Source organism: Antedon mediterranea, chromosome 2 (genome assembly GCF_964355755.1).
Source record: "Antedon mediterranea chromosome 2, ecAntMedi1.1, whole genome shotgun sequence".
Taxonomy (NCBI): domain Eukaryota; kingdom Metazoa; phylum Echinodermata; class Crinoidea; order Comatulida; family Antedonidae; genus Antedon; species Antedon mediterranea.
In genome coordinates, this window is record NC_092671.1 from 12,506,241 (window position 1) to 12,522,735 (window position 16,495).

The window sequence follows — 16,495 nt, forward strand, 5'->3', positions numbered from 1 at the left end:
ATAAACGTTATTGCGTTAGACACACCTGTATGGAAATTAATAAATTCCTTGGCAACAGAAACACTCATTCGGAACAATGGTATTCGTCAATGGATGTAGACCCTATAGGTCTATTGTTTGCGCTTGAGATTCGAGAGGTAAGAAGTAATATTGTCAATTACAACATTATTTTAAACTTTGCTCTTTTATATATAATACAATATTGAAATATAAGAGACATAATGTACTCGAAAATACCACGAATTGCAAACGCTAGTGCCGTTTTCACACTTAGGATTAGGATCACTTCGGCAATGTATAGCTTGGACGAAATATATATTCTAACTAACTGAATTGGTCTTCACATCATAAGCGAATGCACAAGTAAAACTATAGGCAAACATTTGGTCAGAAACAGAAAAACAGAAACTGTAGGCAGGCCTATTTTTCATAATTATCATTCCGTTAATGAATGACGTCATATCGACGCCTAATTAATAGGGGATTATTTGAGCGTTGCGACATTGGTAAGTGTTAAAACCACAGTCCGTTCGATCATGGTTCGATCCCGTCTATTGATCGTCACAACGTTCTCTGTTTTGCATATTATTGTTGTAATCTAAACAAACACAATGAGTTGATTTTTACGTACATTTCTCATAACTTATACAGTGATTTATTTATGTGGATGGACTCGGACGAGCCCGGAATTTTGAAACAAGATGGAACCGGAAAAACATGTAAGTTGTCATCAATATTTTACCGTAATTGCATAATAAGTTTATTATGGCATGGATAATAATTATTTCTCCATGTTTATTGCGGTTGGATTTACGCCACAAAAATGTATCCTCAATTCAATTCACTCTATAATAATACAGCAGAGGCCCTATTAAGGGGACACCTTCGGAACCCAGCTAAGTGTCCCCTTAAGGAGAGCTTCTACTGTATTAGTTTGTGACCAATACAGCAGAGGCCCTATTAAGGGGACACCTTCGGAACCCAGCTAAGTGTCCCCTTAAGGAGAGCTTCTACTGTATTAGTTTGTGACCAATTTTCGCCGCGACATACTGTACTTCAATGCAAGGACTTTAATAAAGCATCCCTTCATTTTGCTACGATTGTGCTTTTAAGCAGTATACTGGTTAAAACCAGTATACTATATTTTTTAAATTTAATAAATAAGTAAATATTTATAGGCATATACTAGTTTTATCCTCATAATGATAATGTCTTGTTTAATTATTTTTATTAGGATGTACCCGTTAATAAATAAGTAAATATCTATAGGCATATACTAGTGTTATCCTCATAATGATAATGTCTTGTTTAATTATTTTTATTAGGATGTACACGGCAGTGTTTATGGTTGGATATGGCTCATCTTCCTTATATGCATCCCTTTGGCATTCATGTTCGGAGCGCCACATGAGCACTTTGGACAGGAATTCGTATCAGTGTCAACTCTTTATATTGCTCTCAGTGTCTGTATATCAACAGGAATAGTGATTCTCATTCTGTTACTGATCGACTTCCATGACAAAGAAAACGACGTTGAAGGCACTGTAGGAATCTTCTTTGAAAATGGCGCCTCAGATGTTATCCACAGTTTCCAAGATAATGGTATTTATTTGATGATAACCGGGAGTGTTCTTCTACTAGCCACGTCGGCGTTCCAGATCGCTCCATTATATATTTACTCGACTTGTATTGGACACCCGCTCTTCAACATCAAAGTCTCAATGATAGTATTCGTATGGGTCTTCATAATGATGGAAATGGTCTTAATGCACTGTCTGTTCGGTACTCCTCGACAGAGCAACTCTTGGTGGCATTTTACCGGGTTGTTTCTTCTCCGATTCACTCTCATCCCGATGAAATATGTAGAAAAACGACGATGCCGAAAGAGATTGCGTTCAACAATAAGAAACTATATGATGATGGCCACTCTACTATGGGCAAACTTTTCATTAATATTGTACGCAATGTTTGAAAACGCAAAATCGGTAATTGACGTCGAACCAAAACAAGAGGTGAACTGTTCTTTAGGACTTATTTCTGTAATAAACCAAGATGACACTGTTAAATTCTTCAACAACATGTATATATCAGTGCTGTCAGAATTCACGGCTCTTATGATTGGGATTATATACCAAGTTTTCTGGTTAAGTATGTCCGGAGACAACAATACGCAATCAAGACAAAGCTTGGAAGCGTCACAAAAAGCTGCACCTCAACAACCACTTCTGGAGACTTACAATGAAAAGAGTAGACTGGTGCCATTTACAGATCAGTCTACATTCTGGCAGCATAAACCAGGGCTAGGCCTCGTTGTTCATGTATTTCTTGCAATCGTAACTGTAAGCGTGTTTGTGTCTTCTGAAATAGCCTTGATGGCGTTTTGTTATCACGAACAGAGGAACACTCACCAGAGCACAGAGCATCAAGCCAGTCTTCTGCTTCAACTGGATGGCACAGCAGAAATACTCATTTATTCATTTCTTTTCTTCACTGTTTGCTACATCTGGTATAAAATGATAGAACCGCTCTCAAACCCTACACATACTACCTGCATAACTGGTCTTGATCAGAACCTCTTGTTACTATCATTAAGTGGAATCTTCCTTCAAAATACATGCTCTCTCATTGCTGCCGTCTACAGCATCGTAGATAGGACAACGCGCTACGCGGCATTTGTCGTTCTTGTTCGCGATTGTCTGATCATCCTACAAAGTACAGCGCAGACAATATTTTTATGCAAACTTGTAAGAATAGATAGATACAACTTCTCGAATGAACTAAAGACGTTTCTACTTGTACTATTGGTTTACAACCTTATATTATATATATTTAATCTTATGGTAGAGTCGAAAGAACTATGCATTGAAGAATTAGAAGTTTCATTTTATGATGCTGGTGATTGGGGTGCTCTTCTACGAGTCGTTTCACCTTTCTTTATCTTTTATAGATTTCAGTCATTTGTTATCATTGCAGCAGTAATTCAAAGACATTACATTTGTGGTACTTCTGCAGACGAGCCACAAGAAGGTAAACATAGAATGGTTGAGTCGACAGACACTGTTGAAGGTTGCATTGAGCTAACTGGACATTAACAGCAACTGTGTGTAGTGTTCAGAAGATCTGTTAATAGTGGAGTACAAGAAGATAAGCAGGCTTTGTTGGCGAACAATATCATTTTGTAGTATATAAATAAAGGCATACATTATATTTTTTCCTAACAGAACGTAATTATTGTTTATTAAAGACTACGATACATTTCTTTTAGTGATTTAATATACTTTACCCACCACCTAAGTGGCCTTAAACTTGTCCTTTTTTATGCCTACATTTCTTTGTACAGTATTAATTCACTCATTTACTAGCATACATACAATTATAGTGTACCAAAAATGCGTAAATTTGTCCTAGATAATTAAATTGATTAAACTTTTGAAATAAAAAAACCAAACAAAATATGTTTATACAGTATAATTTATTTTCCTGTATCCAAATAATTAAATACTGTATCTGTAGTTCAATTTAATTTCACATTGTATTGACTGTAACCCTGTTTATCTGTGCAATTTCTCCATGTAGTATGACAATATTTTGCCCAGTTCATAGGCAAATTCCATAATACAGCATCATATGGATATATTTAGGGTCTTTGATACATGCTTCACATGTGATGCTGTATCACACAATTCTTCTATGATATTAGGCAAAGAGGTGACAATATTTTGCAGTATTTTAATAATTCCTGTTATTAATCCAAGCAATATTAGATGTGGAAAACACTACTAACGTTTATCCATCATCCCTCTCATCTTTTTCATTGTCTATTGTGTTCTTTAAATGTTCATTTATAGTTGCTAAAGCATTGGACTTGAAAGATGTATGATTGAGAACTTGCTTGTATTTGGCGAGTTCATTCATTCTAGAAAAAAAATAAATAAATTACAAATCTTTTTGAAAACATAATGTGGGTTGTTCTTGTAATGCTTTAATACCCCATTTCTGATTGGTTTTTTGTGGCTTGACTTTGGACGTTAGAGCCAGAGAGTTAGAACGCGAGGCAGTGTCTGGAATGGGCGCAGCCTGCATTTTCCCCCGAGGCCTGTCAGTTGTCAAAATTGTTGAAATTTAGAATAGCTTACAATCCTCTGGACTTTACACACTCTGGGGCATTAAGACCAGTGTTTTGTATGGTGTGTGTGACCTCCCGAGTTTTGACATGCTGAATTTAATGTAAACTTTTAAACATTCACTGATCACATGACATGCAGTAGACTTTGAATGCACAATACTTACACATGTTTTTGACGATCTTTTGCTTTCCATGTGCCTGATTTTTTCTTTAAGCTGAAAATGTAACGATAATAGACAGAACTCAGTGAGTATACTGTACATCATTCAAGCTGAAGATGATTGACACTATTTTACATATTATATTCATTTACCTGTCTGCATGTTTCTCTGCATTTGTCCTTTTTGTTATTTTTAGAATTTCTGTAAGCTCTGGAAGTGCTTCTGTCAAAGGTTGAAGGTCACCAACGATAGCTGTGTTCGCCCTCTTTTTAGCCTCAGATTTTTTCTTTTTATTTGATTTCACAGTTTCAATTTCTGGTGGAAAAATTTATATTATATTGCTTAATATTTAAGAAAAATAATAAAAAGGATATTTGTACCGTTAAATGGAATGTTAAATGGATAAGGTATAAAAAGGTAAATTATATATATATATATATAAATTTGTTGTGTATGTCAGACAGATGGATACACCAATCATGCCCCTTTTATTTTATTATTTCTCAATTCTGACATACTCCTTCAGAACATATCCTCAAATTTAAGCATTCTTACTTTCTAGCCATTTATCATGCCTTATTTTCATTTTATCCTTTTTCTTCAGCTGCTGTCCATCTTTGATACTCTTTTTTGATATAAAACTTCTTGTATCATCTTCAGGTGGTTTTAATTGAGTGTTAATACTTGATAAATCAAAGTTTGGCAAGCTGAACAATCCCTCAGTTTGAAACACAGGTGTTGAACTTATTTCAACATCATCAGGCTGTAGATAAAAATAACAATCAATATAATGGAAAAAATACGTTGTATGTATGTTGTATATATGTTGTAATGTAAATAGAATCTTCGGCCCCACTTATTCCGGGACAAAGTGACTCGAATTTGCTGTCCCGATGAAGAGTAGGCTAGATCTCTTTGTAGCTATGTACTCGTTGCGGCTACATGTCTAGGCCTAGTTAGTAGGCCTAGTCAAATTTATGTTCTTGTAATAAAAATATGTGAATATTACGAACTAATGCTTTTTTATTGGTCTTTATAAAGTACATTACCATTTCTGTATCAATATCTTTATTTCCCTGTCCTAATTTGGACACTGGAAGATGATATTTCGAACGTTTTCTTTTTATTTTCCCCATGTTTACAGTCCATGTGCTTGCTTACTACGTTAGAAATCATTCAAGCATTAACATTATAGAGGGCGACTTACAATTAATTCTGAATAATAGTGGTTTAAAAATGTTCAATTGAGTTGATTTCCAATTTTACTTTAAAGGCCAGGTACGGGCAAAATTTCTATTGATCATACATTCCAATAATTATTTTCATAATTTGGGAATTTTATTTGTTTTACACGAGCTTGTTGAAAATAAGCACTTTCTTACACAGTAACATCTCTATTCTTTTGTACACAAATGTTGTAAATACAGAGGTGAGAGGCATTTTAAAAACTGTGAATGAACGGTGTGGTAAAAAATGTTATCAGATGACTAAATATAGGTAATATAACTTGATTTTTTCTAGTAGTTTTATTCAACTTCAGAGTTTTATTTCCATGCTATAGCAACAATTATCCACCATATATCCACCATTTTTTTCACCTTCTAGGGAGTCACCAGACATGTTATTACATTTACCTAACTACTGAAAAAAGTTTTTCTGGTTTTTATAGCAGAATTTTCTATTTGACCATTTCAAGGAAAATTCATGTTTTTTCGTCTTGATTTCTATTACAAATATTTTATTTATATACATTTAACCAGATATTATATTTAAAATTCATGTCTGTACCTAAGCTAAGGCCTAGTACTTGTGAAGAGGATAACTACCTGTTGTTAATATAAACCCGTCTTTGTTGATGAAACATACAATTAAGTACATTACAACTGATTGAACATATGAAATCCAGAAATTACGGTCTTTGTTTTTATTGATAATAGAGGTTTTTGAAATATGTACATTGTAACTTTTAGGAAGTTTTATTTTAAAATGTATTAATGTTTGTAGCATAAACAGCCAACGAGAAACTTATATCGGGTATTGACGTCCAACATGTCGATTTCACTGGATGAGGCGGATACAGCTGAATCGTCTCTATCATTCACGACCTCGTCTTCATTTTTGTTTTCGGTGGCGTCGTCACCTAAATCTTCAAGTGGAGTGGTCGCGCTCCTGGTGGTGGCAATATCTGTATTATGTGTGTCGTCATTATCATCCTTAAGTACGTCATTGTTTGTTTGATCTGCGTCACCTCCAGGTGGTGTCTGGCGTCTTCTTTTACGGAGGCGTTTTCGAATTCTTCTTAAAAAACGATGAAAGATCCCGGCAGATGGGGCATTGGGCACAACAGTATCTTCCACATTGTCGTGTTTTTCTTCCTCGGTATTCACTTCAGTGGAACCTTGGGAGAATAAATACGGTAAATAACTATGCCTATATTTCATCTACTAAAGTAGAACGCGATACTCAATGTCAAATGATGAAAAATTACGTAATTGGTAAGTGGTAATAAAGAATTATGGATAGCATTGGACCTGGCCTAAATATTGAAATAATTTAAGAAAAATTAATATAACCAACCTTCGTTGTGGATATCAATTTCATAAAATATATCTTCTGGTTTGCCTTCAGGGTTAAGACTTATATCATGGTGACGTTCAACGTCTGCAGGAATTAAGTTGTCCATACCAGTAGTGACATCATTATCAATAGAGAGGAGGTTGATGTCACCTCTCATCATTGTGTTTCCATTTATATCAGCATGTTCTAGGTAACTCCATTCAGAACTATTATGATGACGACGAGGATATGTACTTTTGTTGTTGTCAATAATACTTGTTAACTGTTCACTTTCATTGTTGCTGTAAATAACTGTTGTTTTTAACTGTTCACTTTCATTGTTGCTGTCAATAACTGTTGTTTTTAACTGTTCACTTTCATTGATGCTGTAAATAACTGTTGTTTTTAACTGTTCACTTTCATTGTTGATGTCAATAACTGTTGTTTTTAACTGCTCACTTTCATTGTTGCTGTAAATAACTATTGTTTTTAACTGTTCACTTTCATTGTTGCTGTCAATAACTGTTGTTGTTAGCTTTTCACTTTCATTGTTGCTGTCATCAATTGTTGTTGTTAACTGTTCACTTTCATTGTTGATGTCAATAACTGTTGTTATTAACTGTTCACTTTCATTGTTGCTTTCAATAACTGTTGTTGTTAACTGTTCTCTTTCATTGTTGCTGTCAATAACTGTTGTTAACTCTTCAATTTCATTGTTTTTGTCAATAACTGTTAACTCTCCACTTTCATTGTTGTTGTCAATAACTGATAACTCTCCACTTTCATTGTTGTAAATAACTGATAACTCTCCACTTTCATTGTTGTTGTCAATAAATGATAACTCTCCACTTTCATTGTTGTTGTTGATAACTGTTGCAAAATAGGTTATGATATTCGTAAGTGACACGGATACATCATTGAAATAATTATGTTACGAATTTATATGTTATTTATGTGCTTCAATTTTACGTCATTATTTTGTCAACTTGAATACAAGACGTCTATGTCTATTACACATTAGATAATCTGACCTGTTGGAATTGATTGTTTTTCTTGATGTCCCTCAACCAGGTTTCTCATATGTTCAAAATGTTGGATTTTATACTTGGTTGACCCTCGTTGTATTGGAATATCCTCAATTAAAGCAGTCTTGAAAGAAAAAAAACATGAATGCTAACAGGTCGGTGATTAGAAGTACATAGACCTACAAAATAAGACGCATTCTGTAATAATAATGATGATTTGAAATATTTTTGTGACGTCACGTCCACTTTGATATCATACCTGTACATCTTGGACATTGTTGTGGTAGTGTCTTGGATGGTATGCCACATCTCCAGCTGCTACCTTCCTCTCGCAATGTTCATGGATACCTATCTTTGTTTTGAATTTCTTTGCAGGCTTGGGTGCAACAGCAGGTTTGACTTTTTTAGATACAGGTCTATTGATCTTTGATTCATCAGCAATTGTCCCTTCGGGTTTCTCATCATTTATGACATCATTTTGTTCCTGTGCATGAGTATCTTTGACAACCTGAAGAGCCGATTCGATTACTCCTTGAACAATCTGTTGCGCCCTTTCTGTCAATATCTGGGTTTCTGCGGCAGCTTCTGCGTTAACAATTGTAATAGCAGATTTAAGAACCCCTTCGACAATCTGTTGTGCTCTTTTATTCATAATGACACTTTCAGTAGAAGCGCTGGCGGATAAAACATTCTGATTGTCTTCTTCGGCACCAGTATCATTATCACGACATGCCGTTATCTGTGCGTCATCTTTTGGGGATTCGTCATTACCGATGTCTTCGACAAAATATTCGTTGTGTGTTACAAAACCTGTTTCATTTGTAGGTAATTGAATGGAAGGTACCATGTTGTGTTCTGCATTAGTGGCAGGTGCCTCGATAGGTAAATAAGTAGGCCTATCATTAGATCTGACCATCCCATCAAGAATAATAACTTGGTTTCGCAAGGCGTTGAAAATATCTGGGGTGAGCGTCTGTCCTTCGTCAGCTGCGATAAATGTCATACTAGTGCAAGGGGGAGTGAAAAATCCTTCGTTGTCTACCGAAATCTGTTCGTCTTCAACTGGGCATATCTCATCCAGTCTGGCTAAAGCTGTACTGGAGTGAATTACTTCTGGTTTACCATCAACAATTTCGGTGAGGCTGACTTTGGAATTGCTAATAAGACGTGTAAGTCTTGGTAAATCACGACGGAAGCTTTCGGCAAGACGTCTTCGTTGTGTTGTTTTTGACACCCACTCATTAAGAAGGGCTGTTGATGACATCCGATTCACAAGCATTCCCATGTCCCAGAACATGTCCTTTCGGTAAGGAAGTGGAGCAGTATTGGCACTGCAGAAGCTAATGTTACTTTCACAAGCCATGTCATGTTGACTGGGACAACAGCTAGGGACTCTACTCGACTGTCGACTGTTGATACCGATCTTGACTCTGGATGACGCAGAAGAGACAAATCCAAAGGATTTGTTCATAATCAGATCACTCGGTTTAATACTCAGTGGAAAGATTGACTCTTCTGCTGAGGAGATTTCTTCTTGATCATATTCCGGGGTTTCTGGTGGTGTGTAGGCCATATATTTTAGGATTTTCGACCTTTTGATTTCGAAATTAACAACATGTGTGTCATCTATAAATATAAATAATAAGAAAAATAGAAGTTAAGGAAACAGAGGCTTCTAGTGACTAATAATGACGAGGATTTTGAAATTCGTCATGTACAAAGACAATAAAAAGAAATTTTCATTGTCATTGTCAATAAAGTGAAGAAGATGCCATCATAGAACAGAGACAAATTTGCCGATTTTACACAACTAATAACATACAAATAACAACTTACCGGTGTTCTTGTCGTCTTGTTCCATCTTCGTCTTTTTTAATAAGATTTTGGAATGTTATCTCATAATAAAACTTTATTCAGTCCACATGAAAAACATTCCCGGTTTTGTAAAGCTAACTGCCGCTTTGTTGCTTTGTTAGGCATTGTCATGGTGATTGTACGCGTGTTTGTAGCTTAGGACGCTGTCTCACGTGCGTGCGCAATAGTATCGTGCTGCTTAATAAAATAAAGCAAACGCACTTAGCATGCACATCAATATTATATCATTTTAGATATTACATTTTTTACATAAAATAATGTCAAAATTGTAGACATTGTTTGAATTTAACTAATTCCTACCATATTCATAACATCTTTAGTAATAGTATGAACTTGTGGAAAGGTTTCATCGGATTTAAAATTAATAAAGAAATTTATACTTATTGTATAGTGGTTAAAAAAAAATACGGTCTTTTTAGAGATTAATTTGAAGCTTAGCGCCCCCACTATATCCCCGTTTGCACGCTTCACTGATTAAGATTGTTTGGCTATTCCAAAGTGACAGATCGATTGGCAGCACAAACTGCAGGCAGGGAGGTTCGGAAGGTGTTTCCCCAACATGGTGGATTATCGTAGGCCTAATTCAATTTGTTCGTTTTAGAAGGTAAGTTTTTATTTTCGTATTCTAACAGTGTATAGATCTTTTTAATATGTTTGTTTGATATGTTTTCTTGCAGTCACCTATTTTTCTTTCCCGAGCATGCATGCAAAAGAGGGATGTGAGACAAAATAAATTGGTTGTTGTTGGTTATCCTCTCCAACCGACCCCCATTGATCCACAGGTAGTGGTCTATCCAGTGTTTATGTCTGATTACTAAAGCTTGGTATTCCTCAGGCCAGGGTGCAGCATACATACAAAACAAGGGGCGGGGGTGCAGAAGCCACTTAGATATTGAGGCACTTTTGTGATACCTATTAAAAAATACTATTAACTACCTGTCGCATGATTTGTATCTAACGAAATCGCACTGTGTAATATTTCTTCTGGTTCCCGGCGAACAAGAGCAACCGACAAAAATATACCATATAAATGCAGCTCCTCCCGGTATGGATGGGAATATTCAATAGTAAACAATAGTGTGGGCATGTGTATCTTTCTTGAGTTGTGTCCTAGTTGAAACAGTGTTTTAAAGTAATTGTTTTTTCATTATCCTGATGCACCCTATCTGGTACGTTTGCACCTAAAGACGGACAAGTGACGTTTACTACTTCAAGTTTTCAACAAGACATTTCTGCAATATGTTTTCAATCTATAGGAAAAGTCAAATTATGACATACTGTAGACAGCCTTATGAATCGTTTTTTATCCATTCTTAATTCCTTATTTATGTTAACACAAGATATACAATACTGTACAGTATAAATCTTTGAACTGTGTGTTCTTTGTTTAGATATTAATACAGGTGAAGATTTGGTTACAATGCTTATTCATAGACATGTTGAGAAATAAATGTACGGTATATAAAATACCCTCTTTTATAATAAAATTGTATAGTGGTACTGATAGTATTCTAGTTCTGTTGGCGACATGTCATGTCATTGTTAGTTTCTTTAGTTGTTGATAAAAAAGGTGTACGCTTTGAGAATAATACAGTAGGTCTTCGTAACATAAATTGTATATACTCGTAAAATGTTTAGTATCTTTAAAATACGTTCCATTTTGTTTAGACCTATTATGAATACAAATGCAGTATTAAAATAATTTTGTGTCTAATTTTGAAAATTGCTGTTTTTATTTTCTGTTGCTAGGTGATGATAAATAATGGCTTCCAACCAATATTCTGCGAGTAACCACAGGAACTTAAAGTCAAAGAGTATGTCCAATATACATGCAGATCATCATGGCAATGGCTCACCTCAACTGATGTCGTCATCTGTGAGTGATGTACGAGAAGCTCAAGAGCATGGCCAGAATTATCAAAAAGAAAAAGGTGTAGTATGATGATTATTGGTTTTTTACTGTAACAAATAAAAGTATTAGAAATACTGAATTTTAGAATAGAAAGACGTACAATAAACAAAGTCATAAACAAAACCATTAATGAGAAAAAAAGGAAAGTTGTAATATGGAAAATGTGGGTGGTAATGTAACACCCAACATAATTGCTTAGCAACTCAAAGCTTTCATCCAGCTTATTTTTTTTAATTGGGAGCTAGTAGCTAGGTCATGTTAATTAGTAGCTAGGTCGTTTATTTAAATTTTGTGTATTGAAATGTGCTTCCTCCCTCAATTCCTCTACACAGTTTTTGCATAATATGCAGAGGTCATAGGTCATCACAAATTGAAAAAAAAAACCAACACGAACAAAAACCCTATATTTAATTATCAAAGTTATAAACTCTTGCATTTTTTAGTAGTCTTCATAAAATGTTTGTAGCTACATTGCTGATTAAAATGAAGAATAAAGCCCATTCATTTTTGCACTCATGTTGACCCTTTTAGGGTACAATGCATATGTACCAAGTATTGGCTTCATATGAAATTGTATACTGTACCTTCACACACTGTGAATCATATTGAAGGTGTGTTCAAGCATACAGATGGAGTATTGTTATTCTTTCTTGTTGTCTTGTTTACATTCTAAAGTTCACACTCTTTATTCAAATACACTTGTGATCTCTGGTATGCTGTTTACCCAATGGGAGCTCATAATGAAACTTAATTAGTTAAGACAGGGAAGAGAATTTCATTCTTCTCTGCTTAAGAATTTATTTGTTTATTAACCCAATCAACAAATCAAATAATAGAAGATAGACAATTTACAAAAAATCTATTCTTATTCAGGGGCGCAGCCAGCAAAGAATTAAAGGGGGGGTCAACGAATATGTGAGTATTTTACGAGCGAAGCGAGCAACCATGGGCTGGGGGCCAGGGGGCCGCCAAGGGCCCCCGGTTGGGGTCCAGGGGGCGAAGCCCCCTGGAAGCTTTGGCGGTCTAGGGCAATCTAGATCATTTGAATCGGTTTACGCACACACAAATATGACAATGTTAACACTAATAAACTGAAACAAAGAAAACAAAAAACAACTCTCATTTTCATTACAGAACATTTTTATATTCCAGGCTGCCACAGACAAACACTTTTTTTCTTGCTTGTTTGTTGATTTGTGTAGAGAGGCTGTAAACTCAGGAGGAATTATTTGAATTCCTCCCTTTTCACCAATACAAAAGTTGCATGAAATGAACGTAGAGATGCAAAAGTTTGAAAAAAGAAATTAGAATGATAGCATGGAGGGAGTGATATTATTAAATGAGAACCGTAAGGTTAGAGCTCATACACTATGCAAGTCCAAGAAGCTATCTTGGCTCCGTGTGTATGTGAGACGCTTATCATACCCAGTACATACAATATTTTGTTTAAAAATATACCTATTTTGTTCGAATGTATAGTATAGGTGATAGCTTATACATAATTGTAATAACTAACTTCTAAATTATTATCATACATTTTACGTTAGTTACTATAACGGCGCTCTTGACATCGCGTGATGCATCTTTAAACATAAGTTTGGAACATTCTTCTTGGCTTGGAGACAGAATTCGCGAATGACATTCTCTGTATTAATGTTCATGTTAAAGTGTATGTTCATGAGGCACAATCCCGAAAGCTGCTCATAAGACATGTGATTTCCCAAACAGGTTTTCGTTCTCCATAAAGTCGAAAAACTCCGCTCAGCTTAAGCAGACGTTACGGGCATAGGCCTACGCGATTAGAAGAAGTGCACACACATTCGGGAACACATCTGGATCCGCTAATTTTACACAGTCGCTTCCATCACTGAAGCTCGGAATGAAGATGTTCGTGTCTTGGCAGATCATCGTACCAAATTCAAGTTCCTTGAAGACTTCTTCAACATTACACTTCACGATAGACTCGGGTGCTACGCCAAATATTTTAAAGCATGGCCTGTTATCGGCAGAAAAACGGGTTTTTAACTCGGTTTGTAATCAAGAAGTTGATTTGGTAATACTGCTCGGTAGTAATCTTCCACAGTATCTCCAGGATGATTGATCTGTATTGTTTTCTCATGTTTTTATTTATTTTTTCTAAAAAAAAGGGGGGGTCAGGACCCCCGTGACCCCCCCACTGGCTGCGCCCCTGTTATTTTATTTAAGTGATTGAACTGAATTTGATAGGAAATACAGAGTAAAATCCCTCATTATTTTACCATACTGTAAAACAAACCAGTATTTAGGGAACATCTGCATTAAGGGGACACTTTTGGTGGGGTATGGGAGAGGTAGATTTTGGGGAAGTGCTAAAACTGTATTAATTATTTATGAAATAAATATATTTAGAATTACAATTTAACGTTGTTTTATTGTTTAGTAAACCAACATATCTCTATCTTTTATAGTTGCTTCTCCTTGGGCTTCTCAAATTGTAGATTTACTAAGAAGACGTATTGTGTATAAATCTGGTAAGTATCAAATTGAAATAAAAAAATAAATCACAACAGACTAATCAATTGGTGAAACTTATCTGCAACTGCTGTGCAATTGTGTTTACTATTCAGTTTATTAACTATCTCTATTTAAATTCTAAATCAACAACGTTGGATCCCTACAGTTCAATATGTTTTTTTTTGTGTTTAATAGCCAATCCAAGGAATGTTTAAAGTAAGGTTGATTTTAATTCATGATTTCAACAGTCGTGACCTCCTCCTTCCATTATTGACAATCTATTATTATTTCAAGAATGTAGAAAAGAAAGCAGAGTGCCTTTTTGTATTCATTAACCTTGCACTAAATAGACCCACTGCTACTCTATTTACTTAAAAGATAATTTACATTGTAAATACAATAGCTCCTCTAGTTTAATTACTCAATATGACGAATCTTATATTGTACAAATAATAATATGACTAATGTACAGTTTCAAATTTGTCACTTTTTATTATTGGACACACCTAAATATACAATCAAATGAATATAGTTATATAATAGTAACTTTAGTAATATACAATTAAGATTATAACAAATTTATATTGGATATTTATGTTTACGTGTGAATAAATTTACCCCAATTTCTTGGGAGCAGAAACAGGAAATAAATAATGTCAATAAATGGTTAAATGGCAGCCTGAAAATAATGGTTAAAACATTCAATCGATTCGGTGTTAGAACGCCATTTAACCAGTTATTGCTGTGCAACTTTTAGCTGCAACGCAAAATAAGGGTTATTTGATTGACAGCCACTGACAGTTTAAACAGTTAGTCAGGAGCAAAAATTTAGCAGAAAGGAAAATTATATTTTTAATCTATTTTTAAATAAACGGTTTATTTGGTGCTATGCAGCAGAAACAGGCCCATAATTACACACTGTTGCAGTACCATGTGTGTTCTTTGCTTCCAGTAAAATACTACAACAATCTTCTTCATATCAGTACAGTCTTGTGGATTACCTAACTCGTCTTGTTCACATTCAGGTTTTCATGTTTTATTCAATGCAGTATTGCTGTACTAAAATATCCATTAGGCCTACTCTTTATAATATAATATGTACTTCAAGGTACAGTATCGTAAGACCATATACTGTATATACTGTATTAATCAACAGGCATACAGTATGCTTTTATGACCTTGAGTAGTGCTTTTTGTCTTTGGTTAACTGGACAAAAATAGTACAATAATATACAAATGATTGCGATTGTTACAAAAATTAATCACCCTGTAAATGTACAGAATTAGATCGGACACAGAAATCACTTCTCTCTATTTATCGCCACCCTTTTCAAATTCTGTGAACCATACTCAAAAGTACGTTGGTATTATCTGTTAATACCCATTGTTATGATTATATGAATTAGAATTATGTATAATAATATTGTATACAATTTGATATTAATATATGATTGCTATTTGTTGGTCAGTCAACTTATTAAGTTAACTTTTTAGTAAATTAATTTTAATGTTGCGTGATGTGTCACATTATTTTTTGATCACAAATGATTTATTATTGTTACCCAGGTGGGCAGGATAAGAGAGGAAGATCAATTATCTCCATAGACATTCAAAAAGCTGATACACTACATGACATTGCTACCTGTATACTGTACTTAACATCAAACACAAGGTACTGCACTTGATACCATTTTGACTGCCTTTTCATTCAGAAACCCTTTATTTTTAAGGTTACCCACCAAATACCAGCATTGATCAATCAATCAAATTAGATTTATGTATCACCTACATGTATTTAGTACCTAAAGTAATGTAGTAGTGGTAAAATACATGAATATTACTTTTATTATTTTTACTTACTCAGAAATTGACCACTTTGTTTATAATATGGTTTATATTTTTATATGAGTTTGATGGATTCTTTTAGGAAAAGAAATCATGAGAAACCGTTTGTAATAGTTGCAGATTTCACAGGGTTAGGCTTTCAACAAGTACGCTCCATTTTAGATATGTTACAGGTAAGTCTACAATGTCTATTTCGTGCCTAGCTTACCCAGATAAACTGACAGGCAGGAGAACATACAGTATGTATTGCTATTTACATTCATGTAAAATGTGAACCACATGATTTCGGTTTGAAGTTTGATGAAGCCTTTCAATTTAATTGTTAAATGTAATAAACATAACATCACTATAAATAAAAGGTTTTTTTTTTCCTTAATATTTAAAAAATTTGTTTTTGATAGATGCCTAATGAACAACTCATTCATTCATTATGAAACGATGAGAATATGCAATTAAATCTAAATATTTTCCTGTAATGTATTAAACATTAACCTATTAATTT

General features: G+C 34.5%; 3 protein-coding genes across 3 annotated transcripts in view; 1 reads left to right on the plus strand and 2 right to left on the minus strand.

Moving 5' to 3' along the window:
* Positions 1-3,324: 3,324 nt before the first annotated feature.
* LOC140040449 (uncharacterized) lies at positions 3,325-5,491 on the minus strand. Its single transcript, XM_072086409.1, has 5 exons — positions 5,337-5,491; positions 4,843-5,050; positions 4,440-4,602; positions 4,291-4,341; positions 3,325-3,916 (listed from the first exon to the last, which is right to left on the minus strand). The coding sequence occupies exons 1-5, from the start codon at positions 5,421-5,423 to the stop codon at positions 3,787-3,789; spliced, it is 639 nt and encodes a 212-aa protein (XP_071942510.1). The 5' UTR covers positions 5,424-5,491; the 3' UTR covers positions 3,325-3,786.
* A 207-nt stretch (positions 5,492-5,698) lies between these two features.
* On the minus strand, positions 5,699-9,729 carry LOC140039284 (uncharacterized). Its single transcript, XM_072084889.1, has 5 exons — positions 9,705-9,729; positions 8,128-9,494; positions 7,875-7,992; positions 6,865-7,713; positions 5,699-6,685 (listed from the first exon to the last, which is right to left on the minus strand). Exons 1-5 carry the CDS (start codon positions 9,727-9,729, stop codon positions 6,279-6,281), a joined length of 2,766 nt encoding a protein of 921 aa, XP_071940990.1. The 3' UTR covers positions 5,699-6,278.
* A 546-nt stretch (positions 9,730-10,275) lies between these two features.
* LOC140039286 (triple functional domain protein-like) overlaps positions 10,276-16,495 on the plus strand; it is a 32,791-nt gene continuing 26,571 nt past the window's right edge. Inside the window, exons 1-5 of the mRNA XM_072084890.1 lie at positions 10,276-10,347; positions 11,493-11,674; positions 14,103-14,165; positions 15,715-15,820; positions 16,076-16,166. Of these exons, the coding sequence (XP_071940991.1) occupies positions 11,506-11,674; positions 14,103-14,165; positions 15,715-15,820; positions 16,076-16,166 (429 nt within the window). The 5' untranslated portion in view covers positions 10,276-10,347; positions 11,493-11,505. The remainder of the gene's footprint in view (positions 10,348-11,492; positions 11,675-14,102; positions 14,166-15,714; positions 15,821-16,075; positions 16,167-16,495) is intronic.

Coding starts and splice junctions, on each gene's coding strand:
- LOC140040449 (XM_072086409.1), bottom strand. CDS start 5,423: ATGGGGAAAATAAAAAGAAAACGTTCGAAATATCATCTTCCAGTGTCC. Junction 5,051..5,336: donor AAGATATTGATACAGAAATG/GTAATGTACTTT, acceptor TTTTATCTACAG/CCTGATGATGTTGAAATAAG. Junction 4,603..4,842: donor GCATGATAAATGGCTAGAAA/GTAAGAATGCTT, acceptor TTTTTCCACCAG/AAATTGAAACTGTGAAATCA.
- LOC140039284 (XM_072084889.1), bottom strand. CDS start 9,729: ATGGAACAAGACGACAAGAACACCG. Junction 9,495..9,704: donor ACAAGACGACAAGAACACCG/GTAAGTTGTTAT, acceptor TTATATTTATAG/ATGACACACATGTTGTTAAT. Junction 7,714..7,874: donor AAAACAATCAATTCCAACAG/GTCAGATTATCT, acceptor ATTTTGCAACAG/TTATCAACAACAACAATGAA.